The sequence below is a fragment of the Aquila chrysaetos genome, chromosome 2 (genome assembly GCF_900496995.4).
Source record: "Aquila chrysaetos chrysaetos chromosome 2, bAquChr1.4, whole genome shotgun sequence".
In the NCBI taxonomy this organism is placed as follows: domain Eukaryota; kingdom Metazoa; phylum Chordata; class Aves; order Accipitriformes; family Accipitridae; genus Aquila; species Aquila chrysaetos.
The window spans coordinates 10,503,046-10,522,770 of NC_044005.1; the positions used below are offsets into that span (position 1 = coordinate 10,503,046).

Consider the following 19,725-nt stretch of genomic DNA (forward strand, 5'->3'; position numbering starts at 1 on the left):
TGTTGATGGGGAACTTTGGGATTGCATGGAAAGCTGAAGGAAAAGAGGATTTATAAACAATAATGAGCCAGCTCCTCTGCCTTCTCAAATTTCCCCCTCTACTCTAAAGAGCCCTAACAGGTGCTTGGAAATTCCCCAAATTCCCTCTCTGACAAAAGCTAGCACAAAGCCAAAACCCCAGGGCACATCAAGGAGCACCCACAGAGAGCACGTCAGGTTGGCCAGAGTGCACAGACCTGGGGCCACCAGGGTGGGAGCCGCTCCGTTGCACTCACTGCATGGCAGCTGAAGGTCCCTCCTGCCCCACGACAGAGAGCTCACGTGGCCCCACCTGCAATGCTCTGTTACAGAGTGTAACACATTTGCTCACTTCTGCAGGTTTTTTTTTTTCATTCCTTCCCTCTCCCAGCCTCCACGATAAACTGGAACTTAATTTTAAAGACTGCAAAAAGCACAGATGGAAAGCCAAGGAGTCAGTATCTTGCTATTTGGAGACAGTTTCAATATTTTAAGAGCAATTAATGTTTCCACTGAGACTTCATATTAATTTGCATTTTGAATAACATTATCAAGTGACACAGACACCTTCATTCTCAGCTACTGCTGAAAGTGGCCAGATCCTGAGCTAGAGTAAAATTTCCCTGACTTCAGAAGACCTACATGAATTTGCTGCCTTGCTCATGTCAGAAGCTTCTGTCCCTTCTAATTTGCCAGCACAACCAACCTGACACCTCTTGCCGTTCCAGCTCTAACACAACAATATTGTATAAAAAGGGGAGGGGAAAAAAAAAAAAAAGCACGATAGGAAGGCAACTAAACCAGATGGCTGTGACAGAAGTGGGCCAGGGAGCAGCTACATATGCAGTTGTGCCACGGGGCTTTGCTCTTCACCAGCTGGGATGCATTTTGGGTAGCAACCTCAACCTGGACCTGCAGCATCCAGAGCAGCATGTCTGCCTGTGGCCCGAGACACACATACCACCCTGAAGCCACCGTTTGTCTGTTATATTTTAGTGTAAGATGGAAGCTCTTGCAAGAGCAGAGAGACTCAGGGCTTGCCCGAGTCAGCGGCGAAGCAAGGAACACCAATGAAAACTAACTGCTCAGTCATTTTAATGACATGAGACTTCCTCCAATTGATGGCAGCTCATTACCACCTCTCTCCACTCCGTGCCAGGCTGCCCAGATGGTGCCAATTAATTTAGACATATTTCTTGGCTCATCAATTCAGGCAGACAGCCCGAAAACCATCCTTTTAGATAACTGAATTGAGGTCAGCACAAGCATTCAGCCAGATAAATACTGAGCTACCAGGGACAGGGTAATACAGGGAAGACCACTGCCACACACATGTTCTGCTCCTAGATTTCAGTCTTTGTGGCAGTCACTCAAAAGAAAAAATGAAGGCTGTTTTAGTGCAGAACAAGGAGGTCTATTTGTTTAACGAGTCTGACAAGAACATAGCCTGTTAAATTAATACAGAACTATTGATTACCTGAAGGAGAGGCACCACAACAAGAGAACATGAGACGTAAGGATGTGTTTATGGAGAAGTGAATCACACAGCACAACACAAGGGCAGGACCAAACATACAGTCCAGGTGATGAAAGGGAAAGGAGAAAGCCTGTGTTAATGCTACTTTCTATCAGTAAGTGGGTAGAAGAGCTTTCATGACAGGCACACAGCTCCCACTGCAGAGGGGTCTGATTTCCTTTGAAGGTGTTCCCTGGGGTCAGGACAGGACTGAGGGCTGCGCTTCACCCAGGTCCTCACAAAGCTTCAAACTGTCACAAGAGAGACACAGACAGCAACAGCAAATTTCTTTGCTGACAGAAGCACATGCAGCTTTGAAGCTGTCTAAACTAAGTCATAACAAAAGCATGAGAAATCCAGCTTGCTTTAAGTCAACCTGGTTTTGATTCATTATTAATAACAATAATGTCCATCTTCAGAAGATGCAGAGTAGGCTTCTTATGGCAGAGGCCTTGGGGAAAAAAAAAAAAGATGATCTAGCTGTAACATTTTAAAATTAATTCCTTACATCTCTGCTTTTTAACTTCTCTCCAAAACAGAGAATTCAGACCTAGCAGGAATAACCATAAAGTAATTCTCTGACTCTCTGCTACAGTATTTATTTCACATGTGTGTGGCAAACCTAAGCCCTGGTCTTTTGTACCTGCTGTGAACATACGCAAATCCCAGAGGCTTTCAAATCAGGCTGATAATCACAAATTTATTTGTATCGATTATGTAATGAATGGGTTAACTTTGTTCATGAAATTGCATGTGGAGGTAGGGATATTCTTCACTTATCTAAGACCATGAGTACTGATGATTAGCATATGTAGAGAGACGTTTACAGAGCATGAATAGGACTTGAGTCACCTAAAGAACAGCTGAGGAAGACTTCGGCCTTCATCCCAACAACCACCAGAAGGCAAATTACGACCACTTAACACCTGATGGCACAAGATACCGAAGATACCAGCCAGCCGTCACGTATCAGGGACTAAAAAGACTGTATAAATAAAGAGGCTCTTCCCCTGTTTGGGTGCGAGCTTGTGGCGGAGCACTGTCTCCCCGGCCGCCCAGCGCTGTTTTGCTCTTTTATAGCTTGCTAATAAATTTGATCTTTTATTTAATACAAATTGGCTCCTCCAATTTGTCACGAGCGTCTATAACAGATTACATGCTCAAACCTTTAACATGCTGCAGGTACCACCACCCTAGCTCAGACGAAAAGCAGATACACCACCACCACTCCCCTAAATTAAAGGCTACAGTAGAGCTACGCATCTAAATAGCTATTACCATGATCTCATGGGGAAAGCAGCCAAAGACTATGGAAACCAATTCACAACTGGGCCCAACTCCCACTGCCTCTGTCCACGCTGCCTGCTGACCTAAGCCCCGGACACCAACAAGACTTTCAAGTTGGCCACTCTGTTGAGAAGACTCCCTAATGACACAGACGCTAACCTGGCGAGCAAGCCTGTTTCACAGATCCCAGGAGAAGCTCAAGTCCTGCTCCTGCAGCTGGTGATGCCCAACTGCAGGCAGCCGCCACCCCTGGAAACTCAGTCCTGCAGCAGTTAATCAGAGGTTAGTCATCAGATTCAGCATTATCTAGTCCCATCAGCCTGTGAGGGCTTTAAAAAAAAAAAATTAAAAAAAATTAAGATCAGCCTGAGGATTAACTATGTGTTGAGAACAGAAGACCACAAAGTAGCTTATCTCATCCACTACTTCAACTCAGGTAGTAACAGATGGGGATTGTGAGTCTTAAAATCTGCACAGTTCAAGGCTGTACCTGGCCTCCTGATCACTTAAGGCTTTAAACTTGAGAGCTGATGGCTATTTTTAGCATAAACTAGCTGACCTAGTGGGCACTGTTCTTATTCATATCCATATCCAATCCAAGCTCCTTGCCTCACACATTTCACAGACTGATGATTTTCTGCTTACAGGCAACATACACCCAAAAGCTGCAAGTTCAACAGCACAGAGACTAAATGGCTGTTTCCCATTCATGCCACTGATCTCTTTATCCTCAGCCCCTCACCTCCTCCCATTTCTAAGCAGCTCTAATTGTTCACATTGTTTTGTTAAACCTCTTCCCTGAAAGCTTGCATTCCCTCTGCCTCTTTTCCACCCGGGCCCTGGGAAGCAATCCTTCTAAAGGCTTTTGTCACCCCAGACCTTGCTTTAATTAGTCAATGCAAATTTCTAAATACCTACAGGCTTAGCAAAACAGCTCTTTCCCCAAAGCCTCTTTCTGCTGCCACTAAGCAAGCCCACTCCCCGTAAGAATCCTACATTCTTCTTTCCACTAATCATTTTAAATTGCTGCCACTCCTCTGAGCAACCAAGGAGAAACTGTGCATGTGTGCAGCTGAAGACAAGGTGAATTAGTCACATCGCAGATGAAAAAGGGACCCACTGATCATTCTGCTCACATGACAGAGGTGCTTTTTGGAGAGTGAGGCACTTATTTAATGCTCAGGCTCCCTCTTTTGCTTCTACAGGCTTCAGTCCAATCCAGCAAAATACTTCCAACAAAAAGACCTGAATTCCACCATCTTTCAGTGGGGTTAGCAGCACTCCACAGATTTTTTTGTATCTGTCCGTTAGTCCCACTGCACACGGCATACTTCAGTACTGGCCCCCAATAAGTACTCACAGCCCTTTTTGCCTTAGACCTATAGTCTGTGCCCACTAACGATGATAGAAGCATAATGCAGGTCTGCAAACCACATGCTAGAGAAATGGGTCACCTTGCTGAAGAGTCACTCAATGTCCTGACTTTGAAGGTGTTCCAAATATCAACCGCTTACACTATGTAGGTTAAAACCAACCAGTGTGTATTTTGGAAGGTGGCAAGAATAAAAATGAGAATGTTCATGCAAGCAGGCAGCAGCAAATGCAAACTGGTTCCAGTTACTGGCAAACTGGCCCAGTTACTGGCAATGCTTTTCAAGACCCCCATGTCCCTTGAAAGGCAACTGGAGAGCTCTCTCCCCACTAAGGTCCACCTCTTCTCACCCTCTGTGGTGTCATGGTTAATCATCACCAACTTCATCCCTTTAACTGCACACTTGTGAGGCAAAGTCACAAATGCCACATCCATGGGGGAGGGCAACACACAGACACAGCTAAAGCAACACAAAGAAAGGTTTTGCGGTCCGGAAAATGGGAGTCGGGCACACGGGTGCATGTGCTTCCACACACAGCTGGAAGCAACAACAAGGGAGAAAAATCACGCTGTTTTAGTACACTATGTCAGACAAAAAGGGATTTTCATAAAGACAATACATGGGAGATTAAGGTCAGCCAACCCACTCCCATCAGTTATCATGAAGCCTTAGTGGATTTACCCAAAGTTGTACACTTTTCTAGAAAGCTGCTGTATCTATCTCTAGGTCACGTCACCCAAGATGCTGTCTCACTCTTTTACTTGCCCATCCTCTTCCCTCCATTCACCTCCCTGCTTCTTCCTCCAACAGACCCAGTGGGCAGACTCTCTGCTAACCCTAAAACTTTTCAATCGCTCTGTCATCCTGGTGCCACAAGGCCACCACTGACAGTCAGCCATCACTGGGATGCTTCAAAACCATATTTTTTCCTCCCATGCATCATCAAGCTCTAGAAGGCCACCAACTGATATCTGAGCAGAACTGGGCAGAGACCTGCCAGAGCAGTACATACAAAAGATAGGAATTTGGGTGAGATGGGTGAGACAAGACTGCCAGGGAGGTCTTGGCCCACCATGATGGGGAACAGGAAGGAAGCAAGTTTGACAAAGGGTCTTCAAAGGAAGGCAGCAGTGGGTAAAGAAATGGAGGACAGAAGGAATTTTTCAAATGGAAAAGGTTTGCAGCTGGGGTACAGTGAGCTTGAAGCAAACATCTCCCAGTTTGGCAGTCAGTTTCAATCCCACATATTGGCATGTTAGTAAATACAGCTATTTAAGACCATACAGGGCTTTTTGAAAGAAATGGCTTGTTGCTTCTTCACCTGCCTGCCAGCACCATGCCACAGCAGCCATACATTTTCTACTCTGAGTCACCGTCTCTATTCAAACACCACCTCACGATTAGGAAATTAAAAATAGACCAGACAGGTGCCAAAGAACTTACCAAACCTGCTCAGCCCACAGGTTCTCCAGTGCACACATAGCAACAAGGCATGTGTGAGCCATACACCAGCTGATTTTTTCTGGAGGCTGAATCTCCAAAAACTGAGAGTCTAGAATACTCAGAGGTTTAGAAAGATGACCCTTCTGGAACTGCTCCTAGATGCAACCCACAACACTGTACCTTCAGCATCATGACCCCGTGCAGGGTGCAGGACTCAAGCTGCACTTTGATCTGAATCTTGATTAACTGGTTCCCGAGCAAGTACCTGTAATTGCTTTCCTCTCTCCTTTCTCCAGCTTTGCTTGTGGGGACTCAGTGTAGACACCATGCTCCATGGGCTGCTCCACCCTCTTCATTACCGTGCTTTTGTAATTCATCTGAAGTTGGCTGGTGTACTTCTCATGCTGCAGAGACACAAGAAAAAGTTGCAGGGTGCCGGCGCGATCCATGTGCTAGCCCATGGAAAAGATAAACCACCCCTCCCCGCAAACAGATCTTGCAAAGGCAAATACTGCAGGTAAGTTCTGCAACAAAAAGAAAGCACACCTGAGTAGAGGCTACAGAACAGCAGAAATGCCAGCTGAGAGGCTTTCAAATACCCCATTTGGGATACAATGGAAGATATTAAGTAACAACTCTAGTCCATGAGAAGGTCACTGTGACTTAGCTCTGCAAAATAGCTAATTAGGAATCCCTTTAAAGAATAAACTGAGAAGAATCAGAACTTAGGCCATTCTCCATTCAGAATTCAAATCATGAAATCCCCTTTGTTCTTAAAGCAACATTATAAATTCTTTCAGGGCGCTCATCTGCATTATCTCAGTTTTTCAGCAAAGGCAATTAAAACATATTTTAATTATTTCTCTCCAAACCCTCTCTCCAGCTAGGAAAGTGATTCTGCCTTAAAACAGGCTCCATATGAACATAGTAAATGAGCCATTTAAAAGTGGGTTTATTACAAGTAAATTAATAAAAGAGTGTACTCATCCAGATTACCCTGAGTAAGTTCAATTTGCCCAATTCTAGCTGTTACATTTCCAATCCTCTCCAAGTCCTAAACATGGAACCAGGGCTAAGACAACAGTATCTGCTAGCCAAGAGGTGATGCTTGACACCGATGGCCCAGTCCCTCAGCTGAACATGACAGCTTTCTTGCCTAGAGGGGGTTGCTTTTCCACCTTAGATAAGAGGATGCTTGAATATTTCGTACCTGCTACTGAGCTCTTTGTTTAAAAAAACACTTCACTCATAAGAGCACTGCTCAGTAAGTAAAAATTGGGAGCTTGAAGGCAAAAATGAAATGACATACAGGAATAAATTAAGCAAACTTTAGCCTGCCGGAGGAACTGTGATGGAGCTGGCCTAAGTCACAATGCTCAGAAAAAGGCATCTGTGCTCCACTTCTGGGAGGGAACAAGTTCTGCTGTGCTTCACCCACAAGCTAATGTGCTGGCTGTTCTTTAATACATTACAGTTTTACTAACCTTTTTTGTTGGCAGTCATGAAAACATAAATAACTTCATCTACATGTTAGCACAGGGATAAGAGAGATCAGAGCTGAGATAACTGGGAAATGTATCTCTCCTCAAAGGAAGGTTTTATTAAGTCCCAATCCAAGGAGAGTCTCACATTGTGGAACATTTCACTGCTGTCAAAAGTATTTTAATATTTCAGTCTACTTGACCATTACTAAAGCACTTAAAATTTTTTTTAAAAACGCATCTGCACCCAGACACCCTTACCTTTAATGCTTCTTCTGGGACTTTGTGTTGAATTTGTTCCAGGACATACATGTTTGAATGTACAGAACTCATTAAGGAAACAGCAAAGGAATTGGATGGACAGAGAATTCTAGCATTTAGTCACAGAAAGAAAACAAGATAATAAAACCAGAGAAGCTTAAAATACACAGGGTACTAGAAGTTGTCCATGCTGTATCCCACCATGGCCTTTGTCATGCATGTTTTGCAAGACAGGGTGCAATCACATCTGCTGGCCAGACCCATGCCAACTGAAGGGCAGCAAAGGGGAGCAAGGTAGGAGAAGCTTGGGGGAGCACTAGCAGTTCCGTGCAGAGCCCATGGGAGTAATCAGAGCCCTGACACAACTCACACCCCACTCCTCTTCAGTCAGCTGGCAGCTCCAGGCAGACCACTCTCTCCCCATGGTATCCTGCCCAAGATGGGGCAAATCTCACGCACTCTGGACAAGGGAACAGTAGAGCTCAGCTCCCTGCAGAGATGCCTGGGATTCTGGTGCTCTCTTGCCCTGACAAGGCCTTTCAGCCACTGTAGTTTCCTAGATGAAAAGTAAATTAGGTCATGAGCTGCCGTGATCTCTTAGGAAGGGAGGCGTTCAACATGGTTGAGCCTAGGCAATAATCCTCAGCAACGCTGCGTAAAAAAAAAAAAAAAAAAAAAAAAGGAAGCATCTGGCAGTGTCATCGTGAACAACCCAATCAGCACAGCACAGAGCAAAGGGGAGGAAAAAGGAAAGATGGAAAATATTAGACTAAAAATAAACCAAGTGATACTGGCATAGCAGGGAAACTCTGCAGTGTCTGTAAGTGAAACTGTAAATGGAAAAGAAACAAATGCTCTTATGCAACAGTGCACAGCTGACTCGGAGACCTCAGGAGATGCTGCATCCACACTAAGCTGATCGCAGTGTGCACAGAAAGCCCTGCTAAAGAGAGTGGCACTGAAGCAGCAAAGGAGAGGAAGAGATTGTAACTGCCATAGCAACTACGCTGAAGTAAAAAGATGACTAAAACCTACCTTCTTTAAAGTTTCCTGTTGAGGGCAATAAATTCTACAATTCATAAATACAATCATTCATTTCACATGAGTATCCATGTAAGGGCTGCAGGACTAAACACTTCAACTCAGCTGCTTAGCACTCAGAATTGCTTTCTATAAAAAGTTTAAACCTGTAGCGCAGCCATTAAAACCTACCCACTCTCTAGGCACTGGCTTATGCCTTTGCTAGACTGGAGTTAAAAGCAAATCTTTACGAGTTTCCCCACACATCTAGAGACCAGAAGACACATGACCAGCTACATCAAAAAAACGTTTGCAAAGTCACAAAAAGCTAGAACTGAGGTTACCTATGGAACTGTAACAGACCTCATCACGTGTGCACAGAGATGCCACCTTTAATGACATGATCCCAGATGACAGTGCTCTTTTACTGGGCAGCACTCAGTAAGGGGCTACTCAGTATTTCCCCCCCCCCCGCCATGTACGCCTGAACCCTCATCAACTGCACCCTGTTCAAATACTGATCTGAGGGCAAATAAGCTGTGTTTTGTTTCCTGCTGGGGGGAGTGTACTGCCACACCTTTCTTCTTTTTTTTTTTTCTTTCTTTTTTTTTTTAAGATTCAGCAACTACGTCCCTTTTAAAAAAAAGAAATATCACTGTGAACCAAGGATTTGTTATTTCTAAAATGGCAAGAGACAGAGCAACACTAAGACTAAAAGTATGATCTTACACAAGGCCTAAAAACCCCTCTTTTCCAGCAGATCCAGAATTGCACGCACATCAGTTTAAGCATCCCTGTTGCAACAGTGAGTGCTCCTGCACTGTCACTGCTTAGAGCCGAGGTACCCAGATCCCTGGAAGACCATGGAGGCTCAGCCTCTCATTGCTGCTTCAGCTCTTTGGGCTCCAACAAGGTTTGGAGTATTTCAAGGGCTACAGCATGACCAAGCACAAACTCATTATCATGGAGACAACAAAAGGCACAAGAATGTGGCCTTGGGGTCAAGGATGCACAAGAGTTTTCCAGCCAAACACTTCCTCCCCCACCAATGGTAAAACTTAGTCTCTGCCTCTATTCTCAGAAATGTCTGGACTGTTTTAACTGAAATTTCCCCACAAAAGAAAAAAGAAACCTGGAGAAGACACTTCCTACTTCTAAATTCAGCCTGAGTGGGTAAAGTTTGGCAGATAGAAGCAACTGAGAAAAAGTTTAAAAAAGGATTAGATTACATGAAAAGGCAGCAATAGGAGCCTTTACTTACCACTGTTGCTCTGCAGGCTCAGAAAGGCGTTCCAACATCTATGCTTATAGCCAGTCATACAGTCACATCAGTATAAAAAGGAAGGGGAATGAAGGCAAAGGTGTTTTAGCAGACACTAGCAGGATCTGTGACTCTGTAAACAAAGCAGGGTGGCAGCCTAGCCTCCCTCGATAGAGGTGAAATTTGCTATTGCTAAAGAGAGATTTACTCTTGCATTTTGTGGCAGAAGCAACTTGCACAGGCAAACTTCAATTGATACACAGTCAAAGGTCTGACCACAAGCCCCAAAGCTAAATGGTTAAGGCTGAAGACCTGCAAATTGTCTGAAAGCAAGCATTTGGGTGAAACGATGAACAAAAACACACAAGTCGGATGAAAAAAAAAAAAAAAAGGAAGATGTTAGTTCACACAAAAGCATATGAAATATGTTTGCTCCCCGTCTGGTACCTGCTACAGTTGCCACCCAAATAAAAAGAAAAAATGCAACCCTTCCTTAGAAAGAGACTGAAGAGGCTCCTCCACAGTCACTATTGCCAGTGCAGGGCCTGATTCAAAGTTCAATGAAGGTAGCAGGCATCATGATTAATATGCTCTGAATCAGGTCAATGGTGGAGAAACAAAAGCTTATGAGCCATCCAAAGGCTCCAGGAGGCAAAACAAACACCCTTACTCATTAGTCACAATTAGCACTGTTAACTCGCTATGCAGCAAACAGCACAAAACCCAATCAAAGACCACATCCCACTCCCACTTCAGATGAGAAGGATATCATAGCCAAAGCGAATGACATCATTCAGTTTTAGGGTGATGTACTTCTGGTCAGGAATCCTCACGTCATTGACGAAGGTCTGCAGGAAAGAAGCACAGGAATGGTTTTTTGACTGAGGGTATCAAGGCGATGCATCTCAGATGGACAGGGCTCCTGGAGGGCACCCACGCCCACCTGCCAACAGCACTACACACAGTCAGGGTGCACTAGCACAAAGTCAGACAGGTGAGGAGCTAAGTTCCCTCGAAAAATCAACACCAGCAAATAGCTCCCATGGGCAAGTTAGAGCACCCCAATTATGCTTCAAAGCAAAGTGCTCTGAAGAGACCTCTAGGGAGATTCACCTTTCCACCAACTGCAAATGAAATTTTAGTCCCCGACTTGAACACGTAAATGAGGTGCCTGAAGTTAGTAACTTCAGATGCTCTTGGTTCTCCTGCGCCCTTCACAAGCAGCAAGAGCAGCAAACGGTGCAACTCATTAATTACTGAGCTGGGAATCAGTTTTCCATTGGATGTCAAACAAGACTGGTGTCAGCCCCAAGGCCTGATAATTTAACAAGCAAAGCCTATCACAGAGGAAGGGGGAAATGAAAATACACAGGAAAACACGTTTGCTGTGGCATCACCATGATGTCTGAGGCCACATTGTCCAAGACACCATATATCAGTACAACAGACCTCTCGTGCAAAAGATTCGCATACTCATTTTTCCTATGCTCCAGACAGTTAATTGAGGCCCAGAGAAACTAAGTTATCCTTGTAAAGGTGCAAGAAATGTACTTCATAGCTGTGAACATCTCGGATGTCTCAGATGCCTGCTTTCCGAGGGGACCCCTTAAGGAACAATTCTCGCAGAACTGAGGAACAAATGAAGCACTTATGGACATCTTTCATAAATAAACCCACGTACTTTTATTATGACCTGGGCCAAACAAAAATAGATCAGGAACTCAGCTGAAGAAGCACCAGCGTGCTGATGGGGATTAGGCACTCGGTTGCCCCTGGGGCAGTCACAGACACCAGGAGCTACCCTACCTCGCAAGGTGGGATTCACCCAGCCTCACAGACCGGGAACCTGCTGCTGGGTCTTTGTAGCCTCAATACAAATGCGGCTACGCTCTGATGAATCAAAATTATGCTAGAAAATGAATTTACATGCTTTCACCACTGAGGCACAGTCTTCTCCTGCCTTCTCGCCTCAGCCAAGCCAAACACACATGATAAGACCAAGTATTAACCACAGGTGAAAAATAAATGCTACAGCAGGAAACTAGAACCTCAGCAGACAACAGCCCCCAGCCTCCTGGTAATTTACACAGGAGCCAGGGAACAGGCCTGTAATTTCAGAATAAAAGCAGTGAAGTCAGGAAGGCAGGGAATGCCTATTTGCATGAGATTGTTTAATATTTAAAAATCCCCCAACAGTCAGATCTGGAACAGGAATAATTATTTGCTGAATTTTCTGCAAAACAAAAGTCTGCAAGAAAACCCATTTTGATGTTGTTATCTATTCATCCATGGTTACTTCAAATAAAATAACCCAAGGAAACTGCTTGTTGCAGATAGAAACACTACCTTCAAAACCAAGAGATCCATAATAGAGACTGCAGAATCAGCTGAACATTATAATAAAAACAATACAAAACATTTTGACAATTAATATGAACCAGATTATCCAGCAAAGCCATATAATGCATTGTTGACAAGCCATGAAGTAAATTTAAAAAAAAAAGCAAATTCTGAAAACTGAATTAAAATCAAGGTCCTCAAAAGTGATTTTTTTAGTTTCAGGGAGGAAAACAGATAAGGACCTCTGTTTCTTTCATGCAAAATAAATTCAGTTTGGCTGCAACAGTCCTCTTCAACAAAGGTGCATTTGACCAACTGCAGAAGACAGGCACTGCTGTAACTCATTTTACTCCACTGCCCCTCTGAGCACAAGTCTATTATTAAAGTGTTGTAAATTCATATGCTTTAGCATGTGAAGATAGAAGAGAATTAGTGGTACAAGCTTTCCCTCTCTTGCAAGCAGAATTTTCAGCTGCTATTTTGCCACCATGAGTTTGCCACAGGTTTTCAACCAGGTATCCAGCTAGAGCCCAAACCAGTTACTGGAAATATTCCCATGTCAGCAGGGCTCTGTGCTTCAGCTATTACGCTGAGAAGGATTAACACTCATTCTTGCTGTTTCCAGATGCCAGAAGAGGCAGAACAGTTGCGATCTGCTTTAGCCACTCTTTTTGTAAAAGTTTGTCTTGTGGTTGTGATGGTAGAGGGCTTCTGTTTCTAAGCCCAAAACAATGACTGCAGTAAAACCCCTACTGGGAAGACAATTACGTGAATCTAGCTTAGACCTGCCCCAGCAGAGGAATAGCTCCGCTGGTATGAAGAAACAGTGAAAAAAGAGGCATGCTATGACATTAGGACAGTTTTAACTATGACGGTGTATTTAAAAATCACAGAATTCAGGTGGGCAGACAAAGCCCTCGGCGAGCTGCCTAACACCACTGTGTGAACCAGGACCAGAGTAAGGTTTAAGATTCAGGCAGGCTCAGCTCCCTGTTCTGAGCTCACATCCCTCGGTCTTCACACAAACCAGGCTCAAGGCAGGCAAAAGAGCAATTTTTACTGTAAAAAAAGAAGTGGTTTTAAATAGCTTCTCCCCAAAGAAATTAAATGTCTCATCATCCCATAAATCACACCATGCACTGACAAATGAATTGCCAAAAGGTCACCCTGCTCATGCTCAACAGCTGTTCCAGAATCTTCACCAGTTTAACGTTAACATCCCCAAAATGAGACTGATTTCCTCCTCTTTTGCAAGAGGGTCTATGATTTTGTGAGCCCTGAAGCATTCTGCAAGGCCACCAAAAGAAAGGGAAAAAGAAACAGAATATTCATCAAAGCTTTGCTCTTCTAAGATGAGATGCTACATGACCTCCATCTCAGGCCTTGCCAGTAATTATGTATGTTTAGCTTAACTCATGCCAACAGCTGCAGTGACCCAAAAGGGTCTAACAGTAGAATTAAGTAACTGCACAAGCGCTTGCAGACTCAGCACGTCGCGTGTTCGCCTCCATCAGCCGGGAGGTTTGCTACTTACGCCATTTAAGCTCCCAAGATCCTTCACCCAGTGCTCATCTTTCTCCTTGTCATAGTTGATTACAGCATGCTGCTTATCGACACTGCGGGACTGGCAATGAAAGCACAATGAATGTGAGACCAGTCAGGCATAAGAGACACTGTTAATCAAAGCAACATTTAGACATCAAACTAACTTGATATGGGGTAGGGAGAGAGAGGGGAAAAGCAGGAAGGAATAAATATTATTTACTACTATAAATAACCAAAGGATAAACAGTAAATGCTTCCATGGTTGTTTAAACAGTTCACTGAAGACAATACACTATTTGCATGGAGAGGAGAAAAAAAAAAAAAAAAAAGAAAAAAAATCACCAAAGGCTGTCAAGACAACACCATAATTTCAATAAATTATATCAATACACACTGAAAACAAAACCAGTCAAACTGAAAGCCTGGGGGCAGGATCTCAACCAGTGTGAACTAGAAGAGCTCCATTTTTCACCAGCTGAAGCCGGTGGCCTCATCACTAGGGACATTCCTATTTGGGATGATTTCTTCCTATTTTTCAAAAAGCAAAAAATCATTTTCTTAAGTTACAAACCAAACTTATTACAACAGTGTATACTGTTCCCAGGATTATGTCCCAGAGTTGATTTAAATTCTAGGAAGTTTTCAAAGTTAGAGGGAGGTTAGTAAACTTGGAATGAGAAAGAAAGCAACTCTAGGAAAATTCACATTTAAAGCTAGGTTTGAGAATACTCAGCCGGATGGTGATTTGGTGCCACTAGCTTTGCCACAATGCACAAGTACCAAATGCACCTTATCTTCAAAGCAGAGTATGACACTTCAGCAGGAATAGTGTCAGACTTGGGAGGAAGAAGTGTTAGAACAAAATCTCTGAATAATTTTGAAATATGGCATAAGTGTAACAGCTATAAAGACACCAGACTGTCTGTATTTGGGCCTACTGCATCTCGTAACTTGAATTTTTGCTGCAGTTGACCTCAACCGGTGGCTGGAACTGGTCACTCCATCAGCATGCGCACGCGACACTGAGACCTCCCTGGTATCTCAGGCCAGGGGAGGGTAGGGCGTGCTACCAGAGCAGGGAGTCGAGCCAAGCTTTAAATCAGCTAATCCTCCTCCTCCTGGGCATCAACCAACAAGTTCTTAGTGAAAAGTCCTTCCCTTTTCCCAGGTATAAACACAATGGTTTCCACAGCACCACTCTCGGCAAGCCACTATCTACTTCCTTGCAAGCATGCAGAGGCAAAGATTGTTTCAGGGGAATTCCTTGGTGAAAACACAGAGGCTTTTCCCAGACAAACTGCTACCATTTGCAGGAATTTCTTCTGCCCCTGCCAACGTCAAGCGCATTGGTAATATCCCAACAGCTGATAAATGGCACCTCCTCCCCCTGCAGAGCATATGTCAGCCCAGGAGACCTGTCCTCCAGAATAACCCTGAAGTACCAATATGAAGCAAGCACATACTTGGCCAGAAGACTGCCCTTCCACCTTGCAATGTCCCTCACACCATTCACAACATGCCAACGCAAGCAGAGGCAGTGAGGAGAGGGGCAGGTGACTCCAGGCCTCCAGCTGCCTCACTAATACAGTTATCCATACACTGCTGAATTTACAAGGTGTCAGCTCACATGAGTCCCAGCTGAAAAATGAGGCAGCGCTCAATGCTTTGCTGTCCAACTGGTGCTGCTCAGTCAGCAATCGCTCCCTAAGGAAACAGGCAACAACTGGTGGGACAGGCAGAGACAACATGGTCAGGGACACCCCACTCCTATATCCTGCTATGCCGAGCCCTGAACGCGGGAAGCGATGCACAGCAACGCCCTCGCAGCAGGGGCACACGCAAACCTCTCGCCCTCATGCAATCCCCACGCTCGGTGTCTGACACCGACCTCAAGGTAGGGCAGGTCTTAAGTGTTTGCAGTGGAAAGCTGCTGCTTCTCTCTGTTACTATTCATATTAGATGCAGCCCCTCAGTCCAACTTGCAATTGCCCAAGTGGCTGTGGCACGTATGTGCAGCATAAGGTAAGGATGGTCCAGGTAGGGATGGTTGAGGAATGCCCTCCAGGGCCCGCACCTCAGCACACAGCCCTGAGGGCATGAATGTCTCCAGCCGCAGGAGTATCGCAGCAGCTGATGCTTCATGAGCTGGGGTTGTACCTGACCTGCCACATGGTCCCTCACACCCTTTGGGAGGATGCAAGAAGCTCTCCTTCCACTCCCCTGCCTGCCCAGGGTCCATCCCCACAGCCATTGGGTAGAAATCCCTTCCCCATCCATCGGCATTTATATAACTACGTTTCATCCTGCTGGACTCAAAGACAACCACGCACAGGGATCCTGCCTGCACAGCACAGATGCAAGGTCTTCTCTGGTCCCTTTGCTACCCAAAATTGTGGACATCACTGTTCCCAACGGGATGTGAGGGAACATTGATTAACTGGTGCAGCAGTGTTTGCTTTAGCTTTTTACAGCATGTCACAGACACTCATTTAAAGATTAACAGAATTTAAAGGCAGAACAACCCCTCTAGCCCCCTTCTAAGGGCAGAAAGGCTTCCACGCCAAAAAGCTAATCCAGACAAAAAAAATTAGGGTGGATTTTATTGGTACCTAGTCACAGATCATTTAAAAAAAGGGTTTATTTCTGGGAACCAGCTGTCTCCCAAAAATTCAATTTGCCCTGGATCTGGCCCTGATGTAAGTCAGCACAGCCTTTGGGCTGCTGTATTTTAAAACAGCTGACTACAGCCACTCAGGGGTTCCAAACCAGACAAGAGTCATCATAGGGGAGCAGAGATATATTCCAGCAGCACGATATTCCCCTACATAAAAGCAGGAAGAGGTCACCAAAGAAACCAATTTATGCCAAAACTTCCCATCTTCCAAGGAAGTTTCAGCTGTGTTCAAGATGGAGTCAAAATGATATGCAAAATTTGACCCATAGTCCTGATACTACCTCTCAGCATCTCTTTAGAGAGCATATCAGGAACACAGCAAACTGTTACACAGATTGCACTTCTGTGAAATTTCATGCTTTTGTGGAGAAGAGAGGAATTTTCTTAGTTTTATGACAAACCAGCAAACATCACGGGAACTGGCAGCCGGAGTTCCTAAGGGCCTGTCTCCAAGGAAACTCAGCTTAAAATAACTAAAATCACACCTTATTTATTTTGATGCAGACTTGCCAAAGGTCACTCTTACTTGAGAGTCGAGGTGTGGTTTATTTCAACATCAGTCACATTTAACATAAACCGCTCTTGCGTGCAGTGACAGCAGCAACCCAGTGGCTGAGCATGCTTTTGTTCTCAGAGAGGAACAGGCAGCCTCAATCCCACTTCCAAGAAAAGACTAACCAGTTTCCAGACTGGTAACAGCCAAGAGCCCAAAAACAGTCCTGCAGAAGTCACTTCAGCCCAGCACGCCAGTGGTTTCTAATGCATGACCCAGTGAATCACAGAAAGTGATTTAAGAAGCCTGAGTCAACACACATTACAGAGCAGCCCATGGGTGCAGAGCTCCCAATGATCTGCAACTCTGCTGGAAAGATTTTAGGCATCTATAAATTGAAAAGCTGCAATTAAGTTGACTGAATCACAAATATAAGAGTACTCCCCAGCTTAAATGCACACTTGCACCACATACTGAGCCTTGCTTATAATCAGTCACAACCTCCACAACAAAAGGCAAGACTGATCCATCTGTCAGGAGGGGATACAGGGGTCCAAGTGGGAAAAAAAAATGTGAATTTCCAAGAAAGCGTTAAAAAACCCCTGAAGTGCTTATACCCAGATGTCAAAAGCAGAAAGTAACTGGTACACCCTCACAGTTAATCTGTTTCACTGGAAGAGCTCTTGCAAAGGGGTGAGCAGCACTCCTCAGCTCTGGCAAGGATCACTGAGATTCTGCTTGGACCCAAACAGCAAAACCAGAGCTGGAGCACCTCAGACAAGATCAAGAATGGGAAAAGAAGGCAAGGAAGGGAGGTGTACTAAGCACTAGTGATCTGCAGGCAAGAAATAAGACTACACTCCAAGAGGCCAGGAATGAAGGAGGAACACAGCGTTCTCACCATATCCCAACACTGGACCTGTTATCAAATGAAAACAACTCTTGGGAAAACACAATGTGTGCTTTTCTGATTAACAACATGTACACTTCTCTGAAGGGGAAACATGGACACCGATTTTTTACTACACTAAGCTCATCCAGGGCTTGCATTTCCAGACATTCAAATCACTTCCTACTATAAGGCTGTCCTGCTTCTCCATCATACTATCTACAATGCATCATGTTTTAAATGCGTAGTAGACAAAACGCATATGCAGCATATATCTGAAGAGAGAGGTATTTTATAGCTCTTCTTTCTTCCACGATCATATTAAACAGATAGTCCAAATCACAGACAGGAATGGCATCTCTGGGTCTGTCAGTCCCACATCAGTACCAACATCTTGGATCATCAGCCTCCAATCAGTCATGCAACCAGGCAGCTCACTTATGATTCAAAACTGCATGCATCAAATCAGCAAAAGCCCCTACTTAGCATGGGAGCAGCAAAAGAAGTGCGCAGGAGTCTCCACGGAGGTACATATCATGCTGGCTATGTGTGCTGCAGATACCCTACAGCTTTGTGTTTGGTGAAGAGTCTGATACATAGGACCGGGCACTCCGGATGAAAGCATGAGCCACAGAGATGCTGAGCAAAACCCACAAGGAAACAAGACCTGCTTAGGAAGGCAGGAGGAGAAATACAGCCAGACAGCCTGCGTTTTCCCCACAGGGCCAAGGGAGCAGACACAGCTCAGCTGTCTACGTAGATACAGATGCTGCCTCTTCCCCAGGAGAATTACTATGGGCAAAAACCTACTGCTCAGGGTTGAGATTTGGACCACAGCCCTGCCAGTGCCGTGAGGCATCGTGGTATTGGAGATAAAATAAACAAATGAGAGCAGTTTCCCTATTCCTCACTACAGTCTGTTGTGCACGTCTGGCACAAGCTAACTGCAGCATTCTGGTGGCAGCATGCAATAAACATTTGCTCAAATACTTTCCATAGTGAACAGGTTACATTTCTGCCAGTACTGTGCTCTGCACAAGTGTCCCAGTAAGGAAATACAAACCTCTCCCAGTGTCCCAATTTAGAAGGGAGACAGACAAAGCCAAATTTAAAAAAAAAAAACCAACCCAAAAAAACAACAAAAAAATCCCTTGCATTCTGGCTTGTAATACGATTTTTGCTCCTCAAAAGTAAAACCATGGATAACATTTAATGACAGATATGAACACTGGGTCTCTCTCTTTCACCACGATGCATTTCACAGAGTTGTGTATATTGGCCACTTCAGTACTTTTCCAGAGTATTAGTGAATGCTCTGTTCTGCCCCAGGCTGGTTGCAAGTGTGACAGCCCCACAAGAGGCAGCTTGATCGCTCCCAGGGGAATGTGCTGCCAGTTTCTAAATGGCTCTGCCTAAGCAGACAAATGTCTCTTCAGCAAGTGTAGCCACCTCATCCTGGGGCTGGGCTCACTTTACAGCTCCCAAGCTGCAGAGGCTCCTGCCTTCAGCTTTGCTGCAGTCAAGATCACAGGCTTAGTGGATCTGTGACAGGACCAGGGCCTGAGTATGCATGCAAAAAATAAGGCAGTGAACAAAAGAGAGAAATCCCCCAGGAAAATTAAACTGTAATCCCCACAGCCTGGCAAAGGGATTTGGAGGCTGGCATTGTTCCCATAAAAACTTAACCCGTTATTCTGGAGTAAAATGGGGTTTTGCTTGCTGGTTCCCCATTCCCAAAGTGGAGCACCAGCTCAAGTGATCCAGGGTCAGGTCCTGACCACAGGCAGGGAACACAGATGCACTGGCTTTCCCTTCGTTTTACATAGCCACCAAGGAGGCATGGAAAAACATCAACTCAGGTGGGACAGAAGCCTCAATTTCCATAGCGCAGCTGAGGGGTGTTCTAGTGCCTGGATCAGGATCTCGAACATGAAAGGGGCCCCCTTATTCCCTGCCCGCTCCAGAGAGGGACAAGCCCTCCCTTCACAGGCCAGGCTTCCAGCCAGCACCTTGCCAGCCGCATGCAGCCCTCTCACCCCTAATAGCCACCTGCCTGCAGTGCCACCATCACATCTCTCCCTACCCTGCCTCCAGCGACGAACTCCCCTCCCAGGTTTGCTGGTC

General features: G+C 44.9%; 1 protein-coding gene across 10 annotated transcripts in view; it reads right to left on the reverse strand.

Moving 5' to 3' along the window:
• Positions 1 to 19,725, reverse strand: part of CEP170B (centrosomal protein 170B) — a 60,770-nt gene that overhangs the window by 33,347 nt on the left and 7,698 nt on the right. For all 10 annotated transcript variants that reach the window (XM_030040592.1, XM_030040584.1, XM_030040576.1 and 7 more), the window contains exons 3-6: positions 13,535 to 13,624; positions 10,430 to 10,508; positions 7,380 to 7,438; positions 5,903 to 6,041 (exon numbers count right to left, since the gene is read on the reverse strand). In XM_030040592.1, coding sequence (XP_029896452.1) covers positions 5,903 to 6,041; positions 7,380 to 7,438; positions 10,430 to 10,508; positions 13,535 to 13,624 — 367 coding nt within the window. The remainder of the gene's footprint in view (positions 1 to 5,902; positions 6,042 to 7,379; positions 7,439 to 10,429; positions 10,509 to 13,534; positions 13,625 to 19,725) is intronic.